Source organism: Rhinopithecus roxellana, chromosome 12 (assembly GCF_007565055.1).
Source record: "Rhinopithecus roxellana isolate Shanxi Qingling chromosome 12, ASM756505v1, whole genome shotgun sequence".
NCBI classification, from domain to species: Eukaryota; Metazoa; Chordata; class Mammalia; order Primates; family Cercopithecidae; genus Rhinopithecus; species Rhinopithecus roxellana.
The window spans coordinates 10,028,460-10,055,030 of record NC_044560.1 but is presented as its reverse complement, the minus strand read 5'-3'; the positions used below and the strand labels follow the sequence as shown (position 1 = coordinate 10,055,030).

General features: G+C 38.2%; 1 protein-coding gene across 21 annotated transcripts in view; it reads left to right on the top strand.

Annotated features, from left to right (window-relative positions):
• The window catches only part of EIF4G3 (eukaryotic translation initiation factor 4 gamma 3), a 375,220-nt gene that overhangs the window by 223,382 nt on the left and 125,267 nt on the right, over positions 1-26,571 (top strand). For 13 of the 21 annotated variants that reach the window (XM_030942478.1, XM_030942473.1, XM_010364333.2 and 10 more), the window contains 2 exons: positions 13,046-13,154; positions 21,385-22,224. In XM_030942478.1, the coding sequence (XP_030798338.1) occupies positions 13,046-13,154; positions 21,385-22,224 (949 nt within the window). Of the gene's footprint in view, positions 1-13,045; positions 13,155-21,384; positions 22,225-22,319; positions 22,457-26,571 lie in introns of all 21 variants that reach the window. The other 8 variants (XM_010364336.2, XM_030942485.1, XM_010364337.2 and 5 more) reach the window with 2 other exon arrangements.

Here is a 26,571-nt window from a genome sequence, read left to right as displayed (position 1 = left end):
GTAGTTACATTCCTGCATGAAGAATTTGAAGGTGATACCTAGTATATTGTAAACAAACCCAATCTTTCAAAATTTCATTTTGTCATCTCAGTCATAGGCACTGATAAATTAATGGCATTCTGTACCTTAAAGCATACGGGTGTGGTTTTGTTTTAGTGGTGACTACAATAAAAATGGTGGTTACTAAATTAAATTATGTTGTTCTTTATCTTTAATGAAATAACTTATCATTAGTAACCTCCCTTGACTTAAAAATAGTGCTTTTCAATAATATGTAAAGCCTTGTAGACTTTAAATAGGTATCTAAACTGGGGTGGGTTCTCTCAAAAGTTTTTAAATGGAACATTTGAAAAGTGTCCTATTCTGTTCATCATGATGAACAGAGATCCTTGCTTTGTTATGATGTTTCATAGTTTAAAATGAATTTGTATACACTATATGGTTTGATAGAGGAAATAAGACCTAATGTTTGGTAGATCAGTAGGGTGACTATAGTTTATAATAATCCATTGTACATTTTGAAATAGCTAGAAGAATTCACACGCTCCTAGCGTAAAGAAAAGACAAATATTTATCTTCGAATTATATAAGTACGTTAAATTTTTATGTGTACACTAAAGCTGTGTACATCTGTTATGCAGTAATAAAAATTATTATTTTTATGAGATGGAGTACTTGCCCTGTCACCAGGCTGGAGTGCAGTTGTGCGATCTTGGCTCACTACAACCTCTGTCTCCCTGGTTCAAGTGTTTCTCCTGCCTCAGCCTCCTGAGTAGGGGGGATACAGGCATGCGCCACCACGCCCAGCTAATTTTTATATTTTTAGTAGAGAAGGGATTTCACCATGTTGGCCAGGATGGTCTCGATCTCCTGACCTCATGATCCACCCACCTCGGCCTCCCAAAGTGCTGAGATTACAGGCGTGAGCCACTGCACCCGGCCAATAAAAACTCTTTTGAAAGAATTTGCGCACAGACCGTCAAAGGTTCCTACTTAGATTTGTAGAGCAAGGTTGTTTATTTCATCAGATCTGTCTCCAACATGGTTTTTAAAAAATGTGTCATTTTTAAATACATCTGAGATTCTCCAGCTTCAGTGCCTATAGGAATTTCCTAAAGCAAGCAAGAAAAGAATATTTGATTTACAGCTACTTTTGAAATACTTAACCTTCTTTGAGAAGCCAGTGGAGCAAGTATGTTTTAAGTTGCTTGGGTATCCCAATAAAAATAAGCCTATGGGACACATTAGTAAAATTAAATTTTGTGTTTTTCTTTTGACCTGTTTTCTCATAATTCTTCATCAATTTATGTGAATGCCTTTGCTTTTATAGTGATTTAATTTTACCTTGAATGCTCTAAACCAGAATCCTAATTATAAAGAAAATGTGACTTAGATTTTTGTGTGTATAACAATTCCTGTTCCTACTGCCTACATTGGACATCGAGCAACAGTATTAGAATTTGTAGTCATCCGACAACTGTGATAGTTGTAAGTGATCACAAAAAGTTTTTGCAAAAGATCACAAAGAAACTATCAGGCTTAGTCTTTTATTTAAAATATATTTTCTTTTTTTTTTTTTTTTTTTTTTTTTTGAGGCGGAGTCTCGCTCTGTCGCCCGGACTGGAGTGCAGTGGCCAGATCTCAGCTCACTGCAAGCTCCGCCTCCCGGGTTTACGCCATTCTCCTGCCTCAGCCTCCCGAGTAGCTGGGACTACAGGCGACCGCCACCTCACCCGGCTAGTTTTTGTATTTTTTAGTAGAGACGGGGTTTCACCGTGTTAGCCAGGATGGTCTCGATCTCCTGACCTCGTGATCCGCCCGTCTCGGCCTCCCAAAGTGCTGGGATTACAGGCTTGAGCCACCGCGCCCGGCCTAAAATATATTTTCAAAATTAAAATAACTTTATACAAATGATAGGTCTTCATTGGAAAAGAGTAGTAAAGAAGGAAATCTTAATCCTAACTTGTTAGCGAGAATTAATCATTGTTAACTTCCGTTAGAATATCTTTTCAGGTATCTTTTTGTGCATGTGCATATATACGTGTACATCTCTGTGTGTGTGTGTGTGTGTGTGTTTGTTTTTATAATTAGAGACAGAGTCTCACTCTGTTGCCCAGGCTGGAGTGCAGTGGCATGATCATAGCTCAAACATATAATTTAATACTTATGGAAGCCATTTTATAAACTAGCATTTTTTTCAGTGATCACATAGAAATGTTTATGTTTGATTATATTAAAATGTCTATATGACATGCCTTTGTTTTAATGTACCATAGTTTATTTACATGACAGGTATTCATATTGTTTCTTGTTTGTCACTATATTAACAATGCTATGATGAACAACTTTGTTTGCTTATTTTTGGGTTACTGTGTTGTCATTTTCTACCTTCCAGAAATGTACTAGTTAATCTCTTACCCAGCAGTATAAGAGAATACTCTTTTCCCTATATAATTGCTTATCTGACAGAATAAAAAACAAGATCTTGTTTAATTTTTGTGTATTCTATGAAGTTAAGAAGTTTTTGATGTTCACCAGTTATTTGTGGGTGTATGAATTATCTGTTGTACACGTGTCTTTTGAGTGATGATTTTTGTCTGACAGATTTATAAGAGTGCTTTACATGTTAAATAAATCCTTTGACATATGTTGAAATGTTTTTCTTGTTTGATGATTGTGTTTTAGCTTTGTTAATCATGCCTTCTGTTATATGGAATTGTTAAATTTTCTGTTTTATTTATTGTTTTCGAGACAGGGTCTTACCTGTTGCCCTGGCTGGAGTGCTGTGACACAATCACAGCTCACTGCAACCTTGACATCCTGGGCTCAATCCTTCCACCTCCTGCCTCAGCCTTCTGAGTAACTGGGACTACATGCACATGCCACCATGCCTAGCTAATGTTTTTTATTTTCAGTAAAGATGAGGTCTCGCTGTGTTGCCCAGGCTGGTCTCAAACTCCTGAATTCAAGCGATAATCCTGCCTCAGCCTCCCATATTTCTGCTACGAGCCACTGCACCAGCTGAATTTTTTTTTCTTTTTTTTCTTTTTTTTCTTTTTTTTTTTTTTGAGACAGAGTCTCTGTCGCCCAGGCTGGAGTTCAGTGGCGTGATCTTGGCTCACTGCAACCTCCGCCTCCTGGGTTCAAGCAGTTCGCCTGTCTCAGTCTCCTGAGTAGCTGGGATTACAGGTGCCTGCCACCATGCCCGGCTAATTTTTGTATTTTTAGTAGAGACAGGGTTTTGGCATGTTGGCCAGGCTGGTCTTGAACTCCTGACCTCAGTTGATCTGCCCACCTCAGCCTCACAAAGTGCTGGGATTACAGGCATGAGCCACCGTGCCCAGCCAGAATTTATTTTTGATGTATACACTTATATATCAAAATGCACTTAGGTTAGTTCCACATCTTTGCAATTGTGAATTGAACTGCTGTAAACATATGTGTGCAAATCTCTTTTTCATGTAATGACTTCGTTTCTTTTGTGTAGATACCCAGTAGTGGGGTTGCTGGATCAAATGGTAGATCTACTTTTAGCTCTTTAAGGAGTCTTTGTAGTGTTTTCCATCGAGGTTATGCATTCCCACCAGTTTTACATTCCCACCAGCAGTGTATGAGCATTCTCTTTTCCCCACATCCACACCAGCATCTGTTGTTTTTTGACTTTTTAATAATGGCCATTCTTGCAGCAGTAAGATGGTATCGCTTTGTGGTTTTAATTTGCATTTCCATGATCATTAGTGATGTTAAGCATTCTTTCATATTGTTTGTAGGCCAATTTATGTATCTTCTTTTGAGAAATGTCTATTCGTGTCCTTTGCCCACTTTTTGATGGGATTATTATTATTATTATTGTTGATTTGTTTGAGTTCCTTGTAGATTTCTGGATGCCAGTCCTTCATCAGATGTGTAGTTTGCATCTCTATGGGTTGACTTTTTACTCTATTGTTTCTTTAGCTGTGCAGAAGGTTTTTAGTTCAATTAGGTTCCATTTATTTATTTGTGTTTTTATTGCATTTGCTTTGGGGTCTTAGTCATGAATAATTTGCCTGGGCTGATGTCTAGAAGAGTTTTTGCAATGTTATCTTCTAGAATTTTTCCGGTTTCAGGTCTTATATTTAAGTCTTTGATCTATCTTCAGTTGATTTTTGTATAAGGTGAGAAATAGGGATCCAGTTTCAGTCTTCTGCATGAGGTTTGCCAGTTTTTCCAGCACTATTTATTAAATAGGGTGTCTATTCCCCAATTTGTTTTTGTATGCTTTGTTGAAGATCAGTTGGCTGTACTTTCTTGGCTTTATTTCTGGGTTCTTTATCCTGTTCCATTAGTTTATGTGCCTACTTTTATACCAGTACCATGCTGTTTTGTTTACTGTAACCTTGTATAATTTGAAGTAATGTGATGCTTGCAGATTTCTCCTTTTTGCCTAGGATTGCTTTGGCCACTTGGGCCCTTTTTTGGTTCCTTATGAATTTTAGGATTGTTTTTTCTGATTCTGTGAAACATGTTGGTATTTTGATGAGAATTACATTGAATCTGTAGATTGCTTTTCGTATAGTATGGCCATTTTCACAACATTGATTCTTCCAGTCTATGATTATGGGATGCATTTCCATTTGTTTATGTCATCTGTGATTTCTTTCAGTAGTGTTTTGTATTTCTCCTTGTAGAGATCTTTCACCTCCTTGGTTAAGTGTATTCCCAGGCATTTCATTTTATTTGTGCAGCTGTCGTGAAAGGTATTGAATTCTTGATTTAATTCTCAGCTTGGTCGTTGTTGGTGTATAGCAGTGCTGCTGATTTGTGTCCATTGATTTTGTAACCTGAGACTTTACTGAACTCCTTTATCAAATTTAGGAGTCTTTTGAAGGAGTCTCTAGGGTTTTCTTTTCTTTTTTTTTTTTTTTTTTTTTTGAGGCGGAGTCTCGCTTTTGTCGCCCAGGCTGGATCTTGGCTCACTGCAAGCTCCGCCTCCCGGGTTCACACCATTCTCCTGCCTCAGCCTCCGAGTAGCTGGGACTACAGGCGCACACCACCACGCCCGATTAATTTTTTGTATTTTTAGTAGAGACGGGATTTCACCGTGTTAGCCGGGATGGTCTCGATCTCCTGACCTCGTGATCCACCCGCCTCGGCCTCCCAAAGTGCTGGGATTACAGGCGTGAGCCACCGCGCCCGGCAGGGTTTTCTAGGTATACAATTATATCATCTGCCAACAGCGATAGTTTGACTTCCTCTTTTCCAATTTGGGTGCCCTTTATTTCTTTCTCTTACTTAATTGCTCTAGCTGGGACATCCAAAACTATGTTGAATAGAGGTGGTGAAAGTAGGCATCCCTGTCTTGTTCCTGTTGTCAGGGAGAATGCTTTCAACTTTTTCTCATTCAGTATGATATTGGCTGTGGGTCTATCATATATGGATTTTACTATTTTGAGGTAAGTCCCTTTTATACCCACTTAGTTGAGGATTTTATCATAAAGGGATGCTGGATTTTGTTGAATGCTTTTTCAGCATCTATTGAGATGGTCATATGGTTTTTGTTTATAATTCTTTTTATGTGATGTATCACATTTATTGACTTACATATGTTAAACCATCCCTGCATCCTTGAAATAAAACCCACTTGATCATGATAAATTATCTTTTTGATGTGTTGTTTCATTTGGTTAGCTAGTATTTTGTTGACAATTTTTACATCTGTGTTCATCATGGAAATTGGTCTGTAGTTTTTGTTTTTTTATGTGTTCTTTCCTGGCTTAGGTATCAGGGTGACACTGGCTTCATAGAGTGATTTAGGGAGGATTCTCTCTTTCCCAATCACTTGGAATAGTTTCAGTAGGATTGGTATCAATTCTTCTTTGAATGTCTGGTAGAATTTAGCCATGAATCCATCTGGTCCCAGGCTTTTTTTGTGTGTTGCAAATTTTAAAATTACTGATTCAATCTTGCTGCTTGTCATTGGTCTGTTCAGGGTTTCTCTTTCCTCCTGATTTAATGTAGGAGGGTGGTATGTTTCCAGGAATTTATCCATTTCCTTTAGATTTTATAGTTTGTATGCATAAAGTTGTTCATAGTAGTCTCAAGTGATCTTTTTTATTTCTCTGGTGTCTGTTGTAGTGTCTCCAGTTTCATTTCTAATTGAGCTTATTGGGATCTTCTCTCTTTTCTTCGTTAATCTAGTGAATGGGCTATTTTTTCAAAGAACCAATGTTTTATTTCATTGATCTTTTGAAATGCTTTTTTTTGTTTGAATTTCATTTAGTTTTGCTGCAATTTTTGTTTTTCTTTTCTTTTTTTTTTTTTGAGACAGTCTTGTTTAGTTTGTGCTTGTGCTTGTTTTTCTAATTCCTTGAGGTACACACACATTAGGTTGTCAGTTTGTGCTCTTTCAGACTTTTTGATGTAGGCATTTAGTGCTGCAAACTTTGCTCTTGGCACTTCTTTTGCTGTACTCCAGAGGTTTTGATAACTTGTGTCATTATTATCATTTGATTCAGATAATTTTTCTGTCTTGATTTCATTATTAACCCAGATATCATTTAGAAACAGATTATTTAATTTCCATATATTTGTGTAGTTTTGAGGGTTCCTTTTGCCTCCAAGAACTTTAAAAATCATTTTCTTAAGCCCTCTTAAGTCTGCCATCAAGCTTTTATTTTGAGTGTCCGGGTTTCTTCTCATCATTTCTGACCTTGGCAACCTTTCATTGCTTTCAAGGAGCCCATATTCATAGAATTTTTGAAGTGTATATGGGGATTATGGGAACTACAAGATGAGATTTGAGTGGGGACACAGTCAAACCATGTTAGTATAGGAATAATTAGTATAGAAAGAACTGATCTATGTGGCTGATGACTGTTGTAGTCCTTATATCCTGTAATTCCTGCCTTAGAGTTCAGTGGAATTATTGTTACCATTATATTATTACTATGGTCATTATTTATTTTTTTATTGCCTTTGTATTAAAAGAGGTGCTTGTTATATCATGCCATATATTATTATGAGAACACTTCAGAACTTCAGGTTAGATACCCAATTTTTGACTTGATCTCTGTACTCAGGTATTTCACAAGCACTTCAACCTCAAAACTGGAGTTCATGGTTTTCCTCTAACCAAACCCATGACTTCCAAAACCTTATGTCTCCTCCAGTGTTCCCTTTCTCAGACTGGCCCCTATCTCAGAAACCAGAAACCTAATGTTTTTCTTTTTACCCCTCTCTCCTCATAGATCCCCTCTCTACTATGTCTCATCAGTTACCTAATCAAGCCCAGTCAGTTTAAGTAAAATTCAGTCACTGACCCCCATTATTACCACCAAAATTATTGCCCTTGGACTACTGAAGTAACTTTGAAAACTGTTTTCTTGTGACTGCTGTTTCCTTGCTCTAGTTCATTCTCCATGCGGTGGTCAGAATTATCTTTATAAAATATCAGCCAGGTGTGATGGCTCATGCCTGTAATCTCCACATTTTAGGAGGCTGAGGCAGGAGGATTACTTGAGCCCAGGAGTTCAAGACCAGCCCAGGCAAAATACTGGGACCCCAACTCTACAAAAAAATAGAAAAAAAATCGCTGGCCATGTTGGTACACACCTGTGGTCCTAGCTGCTTCGGAGGCTGAGGTGGGAGGAACACTTGAACTCAAGAGGTCGAGGCTGTAGTGAGCTGTGATTGCGCCACTGCACTCCAGCCAGGGTGACAGAGTGAGATCCTGTCTCAAAAAAAAAAAAAAAGAAAAGAAAAAATACCTACAAAATAAAACACAAATCTGATTATATCACATTGCTGCTTAAAACCTGGCCCTGGCTTCCTATTGCTATGGGGATAAAGATCAAAACCCTTGGTCTGGCCTGTAAGGCCCATCTGCCTGACTCCTGCCTGCCTCATTTCACACCAGATTCCCCTGTTTTTTCTGCATCCCTCTTACCTTTTACATAAGGTAGGTGATCACGGAATACTTTTCCTTTTAGAGCCTTCATACATGTGTTCTCTCTGCATGAGATGCATCTACCTGCCCTTCTTCCTACATGCCAACATTCACATTGATTTTTTGAAACTCAGCCTGAATGTTACTTACTCAGAATATCTTCCTCATACACATCACAAAGTCAGAACCCCAGATTATGGGTCATCTTTGTACTCTTACTTCCCCAGTAGAGCATTTGTACCTATGGTAATTAAATGATTCATTTTGTGCTTTATGCCATATGTTTCCTTTGATAGAATGTAAGCTCCGTGAAGCCAGGAATTTTCTCTTAGCCATGAGTAGGTTCATAGTGTTGTGTGCAAGTTAAACATCAGGAGGAAATACGCACATATTGACACACACATTTCTAATGAGAGAATGGGAGAAATTCCTCCTTAAGAAAGAAGCATGTTTTGGTACTTTTTCCTGGCATTGTTAAATATACTATTGTTTTGCTGCTGCTTTTTTTTTTTTTTTTTTTTTTGAGGCGGAGTCTCACTCTGTTGCCCAGGCTGGAGTACAGTGGTGCGATCTCGGCTCACTGCATCCTCCATCCCCTGAGTTCAAACAATTCTTCTGCCTCAGCCTCCCGAGTAGCTGGGATTTTAAGTGCCTGCCACCGCGTCCAGCTAATTTTTGGGTTTTTAGTAGAGACAGGGTTTCACCATCTTGGCCAGACTGGTCTTGAAATCTTAACCTCATGATCTGCCCGCCTCAGCCTCCCAAAGTGCTGGGATTACAGGCATGAGCCACCGTGCCTGGCCTTTGTTTTGCTTCTTAACCTTCATAGTGTTTCTCAGTGAAGGCTATACTTGTTTATCCACATATTTTATATATGTTAAATACATGAGGTATTTATACAGGATTATTACTTTTTTTTTTTTTTTTTTTTTTTTTGAGACGGAGTCTCGCTCTGTCGCCCAGGCTGGAGTGCAGTGGCCGGATCTCAGCTCACTGCAAGCTCCACCTCCTGGGTTTACGCCATTCTCCTGCCTCAGCCTCCCCGGTAGCTGGGACTACAGGCACCCGCCACCTCGCCCGGCTAGTTTTTTTGTATTTTTTAGTAGAGACGGGGTTTCACCGTGTTAGCCAGGATGGTCTCGATCTCCTGACCTCGTGATCCGCCCGTCTCGGCCTCCCAAAGTGCTGGGATTACAGGCTTGAGCCACCACGCCCGACCTATACAGGATTATTTTAAAGTCATTGAATGGGATTCTTATGATAACAGTAAATCAACTTTTTGCTTATATTTATGTAACTGTTTGAAGTCTCTGGCTTTCTCTAAATGAATTATAATAGAGCTCAGCGAATATTTTCTGTAGTGGGCCAGATAGTAAATATTTTAGACTTTGCAACCATATTGTCTCTTTTAGCACTCTTCAATTCTGCCATTGTGGCACAAAAGCAGTTATAGATAATATATAAATGGATGGGTGTGTCTCTTCCAATAACATGTTATTTATGGGCACTAAAATTTGAATTTTGTATAATTTTCATGTGTCAAGAAATATCGTTTGTCTCTTGCTTCCCCCGCCAACATAGTTGTTCACCCTTGTCTATAACCACCTCTGTAAGTATTCTATCATTTATGTGATTAAAATAGAAGACAAAATAAGGTGACCCCCTTTCTGGGCAAAACAATGTTCCTGTGTAAAGAAAAACGAATTTTAAATTGTGCAAAGAAATATTTAAGAACAATTTTAGATTCTGTTGCCCGTTTACTTACTAGGTAAACATTACGTTTTTAAAAAACGAATTCCTCCAGTATGTGGGCCTAAGCTTACCATGATCTCTTGAGGTCAGGACTTTAAATTTAGTATATAAATCTTTGAGTAGATTCTAAAGGAGAATTTATAAAGAATTTTTCTCAAACACTATCAGGAATCGAATATCTTACCCTCCCTTTAAACTCTTTTCATTCCAGTTTATAAGAGAAACATTTTATTTTTTTCCTTGTACCAATCAGAACCTTGATTTTGAAAAATTTGATGGGGAATTTTACCATTTACATTAATTATAAGCTGTTGCAAAGAGTTGCTAAATGACCCTGACCTTTTAACTCTGACTTCCTTAGCATCTTTATTGAGTTGTTTTATATTTTGATAGCAATTGTCTTTCCAGAATGATTTTATAAGTTTTCATTCCCACCAATAGTGAATGTGACTAAAATGCAGTGGCTTTGAAATTCCTTAAATATGTTCTTAATAATCTAGCTTAGTTTCTTTATATGTATCAAAATGCATACAGCATTGGATGTGATGTTTTATGTTCTGACTTACTGATTAGTAAAATAGTTCATGATTATTTGAGCTTTGGGAAGATAAGAAACTCCTTTGTAACAGACGGTTTTTTTTTTGGAGACGGAGCCTTGCTCTTGTCACCCAGGCTGGAGTGCAGTGACGCAATCTTGGCTCACTGCAACCTCCACCTCCCGAGTTCAAGCAATTCTCCTGCCTCAGCTTCCCGAGTAGCTGGAATTACAGGCACCTGCTACCACTCCCGGCTAATTTTTGTATTTTTCGTAGAGACGGGATTTCATCATGTTGGCCAGGCTGGTCTCGAACTACTGACCTCAGGTGATCTGCCTGCCTTGGCCTCCCAGAGTGCTGGGATTACAGGCATGAGCCACAGTGCCTGCCCTGGTTGAGTTACTTCTTTAGAAGAGAAGAGATGAAATTAGTGGTTAAAATACAATTTGAGAAGATTATCCTAAATTAAAACTAATTCTGAACAAGATTAAAGTATTGAATTCTGGCCGGGCGCGGTGGCTTACGCCTGTATTCCCAGCACTTTGGGATGCCAAGGCAGGCGGATCACGTGGTCAGGAGATAAAGACCACCCTGGCCAACATAGTGAAGTCCTGTCTCTACTAAAATACAAAAAACTAGTTGGGCGTGGTGGCACACACCTGTAGCCCCAGCTACTCAGGAGGCTGAGGCAAGGAAATCACTTGAACCTGGGAGGCGGAGGTTTCAGTGAGCCGAGGTTGTGCCACTGCTCTCCTGCCTGGTGACAGAGCAAGACTCCGTCTCAAAAAAAAAAAAAAAAAAGTATTGAATTACATATTAATATGTTATGATTTTATTAGTACTGCTGGAGGCTTATAAAATGATAAAGTTGAAGGAGACTGTAGGATCTTTAGTTCTACATTTCACAGCTGTGAAAACTGAGAAGTACTTTCCCAGCATTTTATGGATATATACTTATGTACTGGATACTTGGATTTCGAATTGTAACTTAAACATATTATCTCATTCCTTTCTTACGACTCTTTATACATAGATTCTTTTTAGGACTTTGTTAATTTTAAAATGTCCATCTTTTATATGATTAAATGTATTTTAGATGAAAAAATCATTGACTCTAGTAGCCTTTTACTGTCTTAAACATCTTACTTTTTCTGTGAATGTCATTTTGTGACCTACTTTTAGCACTTACCTGCCCCCCCCCTTTTTATTTGGTTATTAATTTCCCAGGCAATTGGAGTAGTTAATATTTTTTTCCTTTCAGGTAAATGATACAATTTACAAATCTTTCTTTCCTGAGAAATGTGGATAGCTGCTTAATGAATGCTAAATAACATGGAGTGTTTCCTTTGTTCCAGATCTGTTTTCAACCTGTAGAACTGAAAAATCGGTATTTTTATTTTTAGCTATGAACCTTTCTATTGAATTTCAGTAGTGAATTTTTTTTTCCCACTGAAACTACGGATCCAGAGTAATTACGGCAGTGCTATTTTCTTTATTTGTCCCTGTGAAAACAGTAACTTTCCATTTTTTTATATAGAAATATAATTTTAGTAGTCTTCATTTAGAAGTAATTGTGGAATATGAACATTTTCACGGTCTAATGAATAGGTGAAAGGATAGTATTTTCCCTATTTCTATCTATTATTCTATACAATCCTTATATACGCAAATATAAATTTCATGTTGTACATTCTGAAAAGCATTGTAACTTAAATGATATCTATCATCCTAAATTGTATGTGTCCATTTCATTTTATATTCCCATTTTAAGTGACACTGAGTTGAAAATATTTTTTATCAACTCTCACTTTTTAAGTGTCTCTATTTGACCACACTTACCTACATCTTAATCTCCCCATCCCTACTCCTCAGAAGAAAAAGAAAAATAGAATTGTACAGGGAGCTCTACTTTGATAGCACTGATATAATTCGTTGTAGGATATTATAGATACCAAAAATACTGACCTTAGATCTCCGAGGAGAGACACTGCTTTGTTTTGTTGCTTGTGTAACCCTCAAATCCTGAATGAATACCTGCCTGGAATGTGATTAGAATGAGTGTTCATGTCCTCTCTTGTGTAATTCTGTTCCTTCTAAGTTGAGCAATAGCTGTGATTTTTCTCAGCCTACCCTGCTTGGATTTTGATGGGCATTTTTCATTCTAATACAGTGCCTGAGTGAAAATGAGAGTTTCCTCATGTCTCTGAAAAACCCGGTATTTTACTCAAGATTTCTGATTCTGAAAATACCATACTTGACCCAAAACCTATAGACATTTTATGGTGAAATTGCTTTATTATATACTTTCAAAGTATTTCACCTGTATGATTACATGGATGAGTAGCAGGAATCATTTTTCAGTATTGTTTTCTTGAATCTGTAACTGGTTTTCAGTCTCATTACATTTTCTGTTTGTACTGGTTTGCTAGGTAATTTATACATGAAGTTGACCAAATCAGTTTTGGTCTTTGGGAGAATGTTAAATTCCCTTTCAGATGTGACATCTATTGTTAGGTTGACAAGTCGGCTTGTCCTTAGAAAGAATACTGGGGAATAAATTGTACTAATGATTGTTGTGCTGTCTTCTCTTGCTGTGGTTAATAGTAATCATTTCTTTTCCTTCCCCTTTTTCTGCTGCCTCTTTCTTTATCTTCCCTGTCTTCCCATGTACTTTTGAATTTATTAAATTGAACTATGTATTTTTTCCTTGCTTTCCTTTTTTAATTTTGTGATCTCCCGTGCTCTACTGTCTTCCCTACTTGCTTGGGTTCCATGTTGCTAGTTTTTATGTTCGCACGCTCATTATCACCCTTTTTTGTACTTCAAATCCCAGCAGCTGCCCAGCCAGGTCCCTGAGCACAGCCCTGTGGTTTATGGGACTGTGGAGAGCGCTCATCTTGCTGCCAGCACCCCTGTCACTGCAGCTAGCGACCAGAAGCAAGGTTTGTGTATGACTGTTTTCCTCCCTCTTATCTTCAGTCTCTTTTTTATTAATTTCATTGCCCTCAGCATTCAGGAGTAAGAGTACAGCATCCAAGGATTATTTAGACACCCACCTTTAAACAAAGCTTTGAGGCAGAAAATTAAAGTATTCTGCCTCTAGGAAACTAAAGTAGGGATGATTAGTAAAATTTTTTCATACATTTGTTTAATCTCTCACTGTTAGTATCTGTATATAGGTAAAAAGGTTAGCTGCCTTAAACCACCCTTTAAAACAAGGTGGGAGGTGGAGGGAGAAATCATAGCATATATTACTTTACAAGAACAGTACAGTTTAGCTTATATATTCAGCATGTCCCTAAGTATCTTGCTATTTTAAAAAAGAAAAAAAGATAAAGCGTTTCTTCTTACAAGACTGGGCTTCTATAGCCACAGTTGGAGATGGATCCAAGTTCAAATCCCGGCTCTATCATGCACTAGTTATTTGGTCTATTGAGCCACTGACCTTGTGTGTCTCAGTTTCTTCACTTGTAGAATGGAATGAAGACCTACGTGCTTGACAGGATTACTGTGGGAACATGCCTATCACATGAAAAGTGCTTAGTAAAGTATAGCCATTAATGCTATATTAAGGAATAGTACACTAAGGTCTCTGCTCCTATTGAACTTGAACATGAAGGTGCCAAATGTTTGTTGAAATAAATACTGTGCCTTTGGGAGTATAATAGAAAATGTAAGGGAAATCTCGTACCAGAAAGTGGGATATCATAGTCTTTCTTCCCTGCCTAGTTGGATTTTAACTTGACCTTTGCTAAAATTGAGAGATAATTCTAAACACTGTTCGGGGAAGCAAGTAACTTTGACCCTGCTTTATGTTTCAGGTTTCTAAAAATGATTGGATATCATATATGGAAGCCATTTACCTTGTAACTTTCTTGAATTATTCATTCCTCCAAACCATTGGATTATTCTATAGCTCTGTGGTTAGTATATAGATTTTCTAAAAAATATTGTCTTTTTTTTTTTTTTTTTTTGAGACAGAGTCTTGCTCTGTTGCCCAGGCTGGAGTGCAGTGGTGCAGTCTTGACTCACTGCAACCTCCTCCTCCTGGGCTCAAGCTATTCTCCTGCCTCAGCTTCCCGAGTAGCTGGGATTACAGGCGTGCCACCACCATGCGCAGCTAATTTTTGTATTTTTAGTAGAGGCGGGGTTTCACCATGTTGGCCAGGCTGGTCTTGAATTCCTGACCTCAAGTGATCCGCCTGCCTCAGCCTCCCAAAGTGCTGGGATTACAGGCCTGAGACACCATGCCCATACTAAAAATTATCCTTCAAAAAATATTTAGGAGTGGCCCATAAAATCGACATATTTAATATTAAAGGTTTTTGGGTAGACTGCAGGTTAATCACATTTATAAACTTTCTGGAAGATGTACTTCTAATGTATGATTTCAATGATTTTTACATCAAAGATTATGATAATGTGTTTTTAATATAGAAATTTCATTTTCCCCCTGAGTATTGAGAAGCCTGATACTCTTGAACAGACAGGTCCTATATTGTATTTGTTATGTAAGATAGTTTTAAACCAAAAGATAGTCAGTGATCCCTAATCTGGCATGCTTCAAAAAATTACACTGCCAAGAACTTCTTTCAGCAACGTTTTGAGTTAAAGGAGAACTCCTGCATGCTTCAAGCAAATTTTTTAAATAGTAAAACCATTTACCTTGCAAAATTACAAGTTGTAGAGACCAAATGTGGAAGTCCACTCGCTGCCTTCAATGATAAAGTAGTTTTGAGTCAAAGTTCAGAATGTTCTTAATCTTAGTGGAGAATAATTCTCAGCGTATTTCCCTTCAAAACTTGATTACGCTTTTGCAAATATGTAATCCTTTTACTGGTTAGAATTACGCTAAGCATATTGAATACTTCCCATGCAGAGAGGCCTTAAAATTTATCCTCTGTGCAGACTGTCTCTGTAGCTGTGCCAGGATTTTTAAAAAGTTTATCACATACTTTGATGATGATAGTTCTGTCCTTCCTGAAGACAGTATTATTGCATCTGTCATTATTTTGTGAAAAATAATGTTAAAATTTTTAGATTATGAGATGTCTGCATTTTGTCATATTTAGGCCCAGATTTCCAGACAAGGAATGCAGACTTGATTTCCTCTCAGGTTTTTGTTTTTGTTTTGCTTAGTGGAAATTTGAATAACAACATCAACATATCAAACTAGTGTATAATATAGGCTTAATTGGAAAGTATTCAGGTTACCTTGATGAAAAGAAAAACTTGTAGTATTTTAAGTGCATTTCAGAGGTTATAAGTAACTCTCTGAGATTGCTATTATCTTCCTTTTAGTACCAACTATTCACCAGAAAACTAACTCTCTCTGTTTCTCTCTCTTTCCCTTTCTCTGTCCCTTTCACTCTTTCTTTCTCTCTTTTTCTTCCCTCCCTCCCTCCCTCCCTCCCTCCCTTCCTTCCTTTCTTGCCTTCACTTATTTACTTTCTTTCCTTCTTTCTTTCCTTCTTTCTTTCTTTCTTTCTTTCTTTCTTTCTTTCTTTCTTTCTTTCTTTCTTTCTTTCTTTCTTACTTTCTTTCTTTCTCTCTCTCTCTCTCTCTCTCTCTCTTTCTTTCTTTCTTTCTTTCTCTTTCTCTTGCTCTCTCACTCTTGTTCTTTCATCTCTCTCTTTCTTTTTTCTTTCTTGACTGGTCAAACAGTAGCTTTTCTAATTTCATCTATTAGCCTGCCGATATCTAAAATATTACTGTTTTCATAGTTTTTTTTTTAAATTAAATTTATGTAACGTTGGAAAGGGCTTACTATTTTTTTTAGAGAAAATGTTTTTTTTTTTTTTTCTTTACACTGAGGATTTTTTTTTCTTTTTTCTTCTATTTTGAGACAGGGTTTCGTTCTGTCACCCAGGATGGAGTGCAGTGACATGATCATGGCTCACTGCAGCCTCCATCTCCCAGGCTCAAGCAGTCCTCTCACTTCAGCCTTCTGAGTAGCTGGAACTACAGGCATGAACCACCATGCCCAGCTAGTTTTTGTATTTGTAGAGGCGAGATTTTTCCATGTTGTGTAGGCTGGTCTCAAACTCCTGAGTTCAAGTGACCTGTCTGCTATGGCCTCCCAAGGTGCTAGGATTACAGATGGGAGCCACCTCGGCCAGCCAAAGAGTTTTTCAGAATTTCCTTCTTAAATATAGATTCCTTTTGAAATTATCATATAAAAGCTGACTTTTTTCAAAGATTGTTATGTTACTCCCAGAGTCTCTACATTTTGTAGTCAGATTATTTTTTTCTTTCTCAATAGAAATGTCATTATTGAGAGTTTGTACTCAGTTACAGAATCTCCTGTTAACTCTAAAGTCTCCCTCCTGCTTGATTGACTTAAGTACTTCTGTTTCCATAAGCCTCCCCTTTCCTCCACAATGTTGGAAGAATGTGGGCTTTGAAATCATTCTCAGGCTTGAGCACTTGCTACTTACATGACCTTGGGCCTATGACTGATCTCTAAAACCCTCAGTTTCCTTATCTGTAAAACAGGCAAATAATAATTTCTACCCCAATGGTGGCTGTGAGAGTTACAAGGGACAATGTATGTATGGTATTTGACCCAGTTCCTGGCACATAGTAAGTGCTTAACAGATGTTAGCTGCCATTATTAAGCTTCTGGTTTACAGAGTTTTTGACATGAAACAGCTAGAATATTTACACGAAGGCCAAGGTTCCAGACAAATCTACCATTTTACCTTTGTTTGACACCTTATGAAGACATAGAGAATACTTCACATTGGTTTGTAGAGAGAACAACTGTTGAATTAATTAAAATTTTTGCTTGGTATTGATAGTACACAGCTGAAATGATTGCTGTTTACTGAGTGAGAAAGAAAATTAAATCCATTGTATTGAGGACATGATATGGATAATTAAACGAGTTAGTTGGTGCCTTAGTCTTAATCTTAGTGCCTGTTGAAAGCACCTAGTGTGTTCAGTGAATGGTATTCTGTTTGTAATTCAACCATTCATAGCAGTGTTGTTCATTTGGGACTCTGCTGGCATTTAGACCTATTCTTTGTCAAGTGAGACTGTACCTCAAATTGCAGGATGCTCAGTATTCCTCTCTCTGCCTGTTAAATGACAATAGCATTTCAGTCATTGAGAGACTTGTGACAACCAAAAGATACCCTTGTCTTGGTCATTGATTCCACCACCATATGAGAATGAAAGGGAGCAATTTTATTCTTCTTATAAATTTGACACTCATTATGGAAACTACAGATAAGCAAAATGAGAAAGTATGTGTCTGATTACTCAGGGCCATTATTAATAAACTGATTTTCACCTATGCACATACGTTAGTACTAAGTATTTTTTTAAGTTACCAAATTGGGTTCTACATGCAGTTTTGTACCCTGCCTAAAAAAAATAAACATTCTTGCCAGATGCGGTGGTTCATGCCTGTAATCTAAGCACTTTGGGAGGACGAGGCAGGAGGATTGCTTGAGCTCAGGAGTTCAAGACCAGCTGAGTAATATAGCAAGACCCCGTCTTTACAAAAAATAAAAATATTAGCCAGGTATGGTGGCTTGTACGTGTGGTCTCAGATACTTGGGAGGCTGAGGTAGGAGGATTGCTTGAGCCTGGAGGTTGCAGTGAGCTGAGATCACACCACAGCACTCCAGCCTAGGCAGCAGAGCAAGACTGTCTCGAAACAGAACAAAACATATATTTTATTACAAACAACTTTCCATATCATTAAATACTCTTTTAAAAACCTATTTTAAATATTGCATAGTATGCCATTATATGCCCAGACCATCATTTCTTTAATAAAATCTCTATTGTTGAACATTTAATTGATTTCCTTTTTTCTCCTTTTTTCTTGTATTATAATATAAATAGTGTTTCCTTAAATATTCTCGATATCTATCTTTGCTACCCCTTTCATGATTATTAGAAAAATTCTTAAAGTTGGAATTCCTACAAATTCTGAAAGATGGCCAAACTCTTTTTTTTTTTTTTTTTGAGACAGAGTCTCGCTCTGTCGCCCAGGCTGGAGTGCAGTGGCCGGATCTCAGCTCACTGCAAGCTACACCTCCCGGGTTCCTGCTATTCTCCTGCCTCAGCCTCCCGAGTAGCTGGGACTACAGGCGCCCGTCACCACGCCCGGCTAGTTTTTTTTTTTTTTTTTTTTTTTTTTTTTTTTTTTTTTTTTTTTTAGTAGAGACGGGGTTTCACCGTGTTAGCCAGGATGGTCTCGATCTCCTGACCTCGTGATCCGCCCGTCTCGGCCTCCCAAAGTGCTGGGATTACAGGCTTGAGCCACCGCGCCCGGCGGCCAAACTCTTTATAGTAGAAGTCTTTAGAGGGATAAAATAAGTGTTTTGTTTTGTTTTTTTAATTTAGCTCTACTGTGTTTTCAGCTTTCTGTATGAAAGCTTTAATTAGTGGGTTAAAGGACTTTTATTTTAGAATGAAGAACTCATAATTTTTTTGTTTTGTTTTGTTTGAGATAGAGTCTCCCTCTACTGTATCACCCAGACTGAAGTACAGTGGTGTGATGACAGCTCACTGCAGCCTCAACCTCACGGGCTCAGGTGGTCTTCTTACCTTGCCTTGCCTCCTGAGTACCTGGGACCATGAATACATACCACCATGCCCAGCTTGTAGAAATGAGGTCTTACAGTTCGAGACCTCCTGGGCTCAAGTGATCTTCCCCCTTGGCCTCCCAAAGTGCTGGGATTTACAGGCATGAGCTCACCGTGCCTGGCCTAATTTTTTCAATACTAGATTTTTCTGAAGAGTGTATAGAAGTTTATCAGTTGTAGGTCTACTTTTGTTTGATTTTTTACTATCAGAAATTGTTTCCCAACATTAATAATTGAATTGACATACTCTTATTAGATATTTAATGTGAGAATCTCTCTCCCTCTCTCCCCCCATCCCTCCCTCTCTCCCCCCTCCCTCCCCCTCCCCCTTTCCCGCTCCCTCTCTCCCACTCCCATTCTCCCCTTCCCCCCACTTTTCCTTTCCCTTTTTCATTTTGAGACAGCATCTTGCTCTATTGCCCAGGTTGGAGTGCAGTGGCATGATAACAGCTTACTGCAGCCTCATCCTCCTGGGCTCAAATGATCCTTCCATCTTGGCCTCCCGAGTAGCTGGGTCTACAGGTCTGCGCCACCTCACCTGGCTAATCTTTTTATTTTTTGTAGACACAAGGTCTTGCTATGTTGCCGAGGCTTATCGCAAATTCCTAGACTCAAGAGATCCTCCCGTCTCAGCCTCCTAAAGTGCTAAGATTACAGACATGAGCCATCACACCCTGCCCTATTTTGAAATTTACTGCATCTAGGTTTCAGTCAGTGGTCATAAAGGTTGTTATTCTGATAAGCTTTCACAGTGGCATTATGTAATCTGGGTGACTTATTTAGCAGTTACTCCAGTGAGCTGGAAATTATTTTCATCAAAGATATTTTGATAAATACATGTTTGTATTTATGTATTATGTATGGCGTGTTCCATCTAGAATGTACACACACATGCACACGTGCACACACACACACACGCACACACAAAATAAACACGTTTTCCTGAAATACTTTTGTCTGTTGCCCTGTCAACTTAGTCTGAGGGATTTGGCAATGAGAGCTTATTGATTCTATCTCATCACTACAGTAACTAAGAAAAGTCCAATTTTAGAAGCACTAGCTTCTGTGCCTATAAATAAAAGTATAGTTTAAGGCTAATAACTATCATTACAGTGAATGAATTAATAATATCTTAATGATAGTATTTACTACCTGTTTATCTGACAAACAGTCATAATTCACATAATTGCAATTTATTGTAAAGACTCACTTTCATTGATGCATAAAAAAATTCTGTTGGAAAAAGTAAAGTCTCATTTTAGGTTGTCTTTTAGTAGTGCTTGAATCTTTTGTTGTCATTTGATAAACATACTCATGAGTATATGTTTTTCCATGGAGCCTGTTTATTGTGCTAAGGAAGCACAAGGCTGGAAGCCAGTGTAAATCTCCTTTGGTTTCCTCCACTCAGGGATGAATCACGTATCAATTTACCTGGAATTTATTAATAAAAATGTGGAAATTATTGTTAATTATTGTTCCTTGTATTTTTCTGGTACCCTCATGATGATGACCAGTTTCTTTCTCTCTCTGACTCCTTCTCTCTATATATACACAGATGCATTTTTGTATATCAAACTATTTCATACTATGAAATACTAGTACTTTCATACTATATGTATATTAAGTTTTCTTTTTCATTGGATTTATTTGTGTATTAACTTTGTTTTCGCCTTAATTAATTGTTTTACATGTCAAGACACAAGATAAATTTTGTTATTTTTATTTTGTCTAGAGATGGGATCTCGTTCGGTCACCCAGGCTGGAGTGCAGTGATGCATTTGTAGCTCACTGCAGCCTCAATCTCCTGGGCTCAAGCGATCCTCCCACCTCAGCCTTTTGAGTAGTTGGGATTACAGGCATGTGCCACCAAGCCCAGCAATTTCCATTTTTATACTTTACATTATTTCTGGTTATATACTTCCTTTGAGAATTGAAGGGTAAATTAATTTATAAACTGATTTTTATCAGTTACTGAGAATAGTTTGATTTCACTGATAATAAATTTTATTAAATGTGATGCTTTATCTTGAATTTTTATACAAGTAATGCTTTTTAAAATAAAAATTACCTCCCTAAATACAAAAATATATGGAATAAAAAATAACATCAGTCCCTTTATAATAATTTAATTTTTAATTGTTTGCCATTGTACTGTTCTGCCACTATAATATATCTCTGGAAAAAAATTTTTTTAGGGAACAAGAGATGGTAGGAATTAAGGTTTTCCTACCTTAAAGAAAAGCCTCACTCCAAAACCAAGAATGGTTTAGCCTCAGTTTTGATGAACTTTTCAGTTGTATTCTTGATATAACTATTTGGTGAATAGATTCCTTCTCTTACTCCAAAACAGACTTTATGTATTGGATACCAAATAAATAGTAGGTTTAAGTAAAAAAAAAAAGAAAGAAAGAAAAAAAGAGACAATGTTTTTGGCACACCAGAATAAGTCTAATATATTGGTCTCTATTCTGCTGCCTGTAATTTAGGGTAAGAGATTGAAAGAATTGGCCCAAGGCAATGTATAGTCTCTGATCCAAGAATTATTCTTAAAACTTATTTTTTTCTTCCCCAGAGGAGAAGCCAAAACCAGATCCAGTGTTAAAGTCTCCTTCCCCAGTCCTTAGGCTAGTCCTCAGTGGAGAGAAGAAAGAACAAGAAGGCCAGGCACCTGAAACTACTGCAGTAGTATCCATAGCAGCGCTTCCTCTGCCTCCATCACCTACCACTGTTTCCTCTATTGCTCGAAGTACAGTTGCTTCCCCCACCTCTTCTGCTCTCAGTAGCCAACCAATACTCACCACTGCTATAGATGACAGATGTGAACTCTCATCCTCAAGAGAAGACACAGTTCCTGTACCCAGCCTCACATCTTGCACAGAAACATCAGACCCTTTACCAACAAATGAAAATGATGGTGATATATGCAAGAAACCCTGTAGTGTAGCACCTAATGATATTCCACTGATTTCTAGTACCACCCTAATTAATGAAATAAATGGAGTTAGTGAAAAATTACCAGCCACGGAGAGCACTGTGGAAATAGTAAAACAGGAAGTATTGCCATTGACTCTTGAATTGGAGATTCTTGAAAATCCCCCAGAAGAAATGAAACTGGAGTGTATCCCAACTCCCATCACCCCTTCCACAGTTCCTTCCTTTCCTCCAACTCCTCCAACTCCTCCAGCTTCTCCTCCTCCCACTCCAGTCATTGTTCCTGCTGCCGCCACTACTGTTAGTTCTCCGAGTGCTGCCATCACAGTCCAGAGAGTCCTAGAGGAGGAGGAGAGTATAAGAACTTGCCTTGGTGAAGATGCAAAAGAGATTCAAAACAAAATAGAGGTAGAAGCAGATGGGCAAACAGAAGAGATTTTGGATTCTCAAAACTTAAATTCAAGAAGGAGCCCTGTCCCAGGTAAGCCATTCTGCCATTAATCTCATGCTTGCTGAACATGAAGAAGAGGCAGTGTTTGAGTTATTTTTTAATTGGCTACTTTCCTTGACTTCCAGAAACATCGAATGAATGCTGAAATTCCTAGTCTGGTTTCTTCAGTGGTGTGTTTGTGTTTTAGTACAACCTGCAAAAGAGTTACTCCATTGTCTAAAAATGCAAATGAGAATTTCCAAATATACAAAATGCCTCCAAGGTATATGTCATGAAACATGTTGGGTTTTATTGTTGTTGTTGTTGCTATTGCCTCATTCATATGAATCAGTTTCTCAGTGCTTAATTTTGCTGCTTTGGGGCTAGAAAACAAAACCAGGATGGTCTATAGTCCCTAATTCTGTCTTCCTAGAATTTTAAAACCCAGTCAATCCTAAACTTAAAGGAACGCCTCTATGCATGACCTCTTTTTAAATCTTGGATGTAGGAAGATAGCAATCAGAACATCAAAGGTTTATAACTATTTTTGAAAATATAATGCTCTTGTTGATTCACTTGCAGGTAAGCTTAATGTTCTCTCACTTTGCCTTTTGAAACAGTTTTATTTTTTGTGTACAGTTTTACCTGGTCAGTAATATCCTTGGAGTTATTATAGTCTTCCCAGTTCAAATTATTTCTTTTTAAAGTAGCATCACCTGGGACCTTAGGAACTAACCATTGGGTTATTGTAAGTTTAATCAAAAGTTATCTGAGGCTTATCAGCTATTCTAAGTTAGCCCTTAGGAATATTGAAGTTTTGGCTTTGAACAATTCAGCACAGCCTATCTTCTTCAACATTGTCCTTTGCTATATAATTTCCTTTCTTTATGCCTGTCAGATTAAGTAATGCATATGTAAATTGGGCTTTTTGATAGATGAGTGCTCCTCCAGCAGTTGATTCTTGACATCCAGTGAGTAGGTTTTGGTCACCAGCATTCTCAGTATTTTGTCTATTTTGAGGTGTGTGATAAGGACATTTGACAAACCCAAAAACTGATCCCTACTTTTTAGATGTGGCTTTTCTGCCCAGCTCAGTTCTTTTTTTTTTTTGAGACGGAGTCTTGCTCTGCCGCCCAGGCTGGAGTGCTGTGGCCGGCTCTCAGCTCACTGCAAGCTCCGCCTCCCGGGTTCATGCCATTCTCCTGTCTCAGCCTCCTGAGTAGCTGGGACTACAGGCGCCCGCCTCATCGCCCGGCTAGTTTTTTTGTATTTTTTAGTAGAGACGGGGTTTCAGCGTATTAGCCAGGATGGTCTCGATCTCCTGACCTCGTGATCCGCCCGTCTCGGCCTCCCAAAGTGCTGGGATTACAGGCTTGAGCCACCGCGCCCAGCCCTGCCCAGCTCAGTTCTTGAGACAATTTCCTCATCAGTGTCTGTAAGAGGTGTCTAGCCTCTTGGAACTGTAGAACATCTTGTAGGACACCATGAGCCACAGCAGAAAAGAAAACAATGCAAGGCAATTAGAACAGTGAGAAATTTGTCATAAGTCTTTGTAAATTACCTGTTTCTTCAACTGTCTGTCTTCCATTGACATCAGTATTCATAGTGCCATCACAAACAGTGGACCTTCTTCCTTGGTGGAGAGATTACCTTAGACCTTGTTTTGTCAGTTAGAAAAACAACCTTGGGGCTGGGTGTAGCGGATCACGCCTGTAATCCCTGCACTTTGGGAGGCCGAGGTGGGTGGATTGCCTGAGCTCAGGAGTTCGAGACCAGTCTGGGCAACACGGTGAAACCCCGTCTCGACTGAAATACAAAAAAAAAAGCCAGACGTGGTGGTATGGGCCTGTATTCCCAGCTACTTGGGAGGCTGAGGCAGGAGAATTGCTTGAATCTGGGAGGCGGAGGTTGCAGTGAGCTGAGATCGTGCCACCGCACTCCAGCCAACAGATGGAGACTCCACCTCAAAAAAAAAAAAAAAAAAGAAAACAACCTTGGTTTTGGTGTGGCTATAGGTCAGTGCCCTCCAAAGAACACCTGTTTGTTGGAGAACAGTAATTTGTTTGACACTTCATTGTTCATTTTCATTTGCAGTGATATGATAGTTACAAAAATGAGAGAAACTAATGAACAAAAATGTTTTTAAAATGTAAAAGCAAAGAAAAACAAAACAGTCATGGGAAATATAAGTTGAAAATACAAACCATACCTCAGAATTGAAGTAAGTGTAAAGTGAAAAGACCATGCATCAAAATCATACTTCACTCATTTCTGACATTTATGCTTTTTTTAAAATCAGTTTGCCACTTAGATGGCCTGATATTGCAAGACAGTGCCCAGGGATGGATGGGTAAACAGACTTTTGGTTTAAATAATGTTCATACCATGGTACATTTGTTTGAAATGCAGATCCTCTCAATATTAGTATTGTGATCACCAGCACCTTAATCAAAGAGTATAGATTCTTCAGTGGTAATCCAGAGTGCACTTAGAAAATAAAGAACTGTTGTTTTCATGACTTGGAGTGACATAGAGGTTTGTGATGTTGGAAGGTAAAGTTTCTTGGCATTTTTCTAGTCTCATGATTTTTTAACCTATGTGTTTAAGGGAACTATAAGTTTTATAATTTCCTTTTACATCTTAATAGTCTTAATAGTCTTTGAAATCCAACAGTAAATGAGCTTCAAGAACCCCTGCAACTCTAGCTTTTTTTTTTTTTTTTTTTTTTAAGATGGAGTCTCGCTCTGTCACCCAGGCTGGAGTGCAGTGGCGCCATCTCGGCTCACTGCAGCCTCCAGCTTCCAGGTTCAAGCAGTTGTGCCTCAGCTTCCTGAGTAGCTGGGATTACAGGCGTACACCACCATGCCTGGCTAATTTTTGTATTTTTAGTAGAGATGGGGTTTCACCATGTTGGTCAGGCTGGTCTCGAACTACTGACCTTGTGATCAGCCCGCCTCAGCCTCCCAAAGTGCTGGGATTACAGGCATGAACCACCGCGCCCAGCCAGTAGTTTTTAAATTATAAAGCCTCAGAAGCATTTCTGACCCATTCATTTCTGTCTCAATATTTTTTAATGGTTTTGTCACAGAAGTTAACAATGAAAATTAAAATTACCTCCAGTCTTTAAGTATATCCACCTGACGTAGTCATATGCTTAATGACTGCAGTTTATTTGTACTTATTCACTTAATATTCACTTATTATACCTTGTTTACTTTGAGAAGTTAATAAATCATAACAGCTGTTTACTTTGAGAAGTTAATAAATCATAACACCACAACAGTCTGGTTTGCATATGAGTCTTTTGGTGGTGACTTTTGAGAATAGTTTTTACTTGTCTCTGCTTGAGGATGAAACACCTCAAAGCTGGCTTCGGAAACCTGATACGTAAATAACATTTATATCAGTATAGAGATAGTCGGTTAAAGCAGGAAAGTCATAACATAAGGGATATGGTATCTTTTAGTTCTGCTGCAAAACATTTTCTTGTAACTATTCTAGATCATATTTCTGAATGAATAAAAATGCATCAGTTGAGGCCAGGCGTGGTGGCTCACGCCTGTAATCCCAGCACTTTGGGAGGCCAAGGAGGGTGGATCACCTGAGGTCAGGAGTTCGGGACCAGCCTGGCCAAAATGGTGAAACCCCATCTCTACTAAAAATACAAAAATTACCCTGGTGTGCTGGTGTGCCTATAATCCCAGCTACTCTGGAGGCTGAGGTGGGACAGCCGGAAGCTGCAGTGATCTGAGATTGCACCACTTCACTCCAGCCTAGGCAACTGAGCAAGACCCCGTCTAAAAAAAGCATCAGTTGTTTTCGGACTGAAGAACAAGCTCTGTAAAATTAGAATTTGGTGTATACATATCTTCAGTGTACTCTAAAAAGCCTCAGCTATTGGCCACACTTTTAATATCTCCGTCACTTCAATAATTAAATGCATAAAACTAGATATTACTTGGATGATTTATTAAAGTCTTGGGAATTTTTATTGTTTATTCTGTATATCTGGTGGGGGGAAAAAGGAGTGTTTTGAACTTGTGGGAAAGCATTCCCCATTAATCATCTAGGAGTTCGTTTTCTACAATTTTAGGAATGTATGTGATGTATAGTATGTAACATTAACTTTCCCCCTTTTTAAAAGAATCATGACTTTTTTATTTTATTATTTTTATCTATATCAGATATAAAACCATTATTTGAATTTTCTTAGGCAGAGGGAGATTTCTAATTTTTCTGTTTATTTTGTTTTTTTGGCTCTTGCTCATAGTACATTTTTAATGTATATTTTGTAAGTTTGTTTTATGAACTTACCCAGATAAATTTTCCTGGATGTAGATTGATGGCAAGTTATTCTAAAACAAGTTTGTGTTTACTTTATCTGCTGCATGTCTTGGG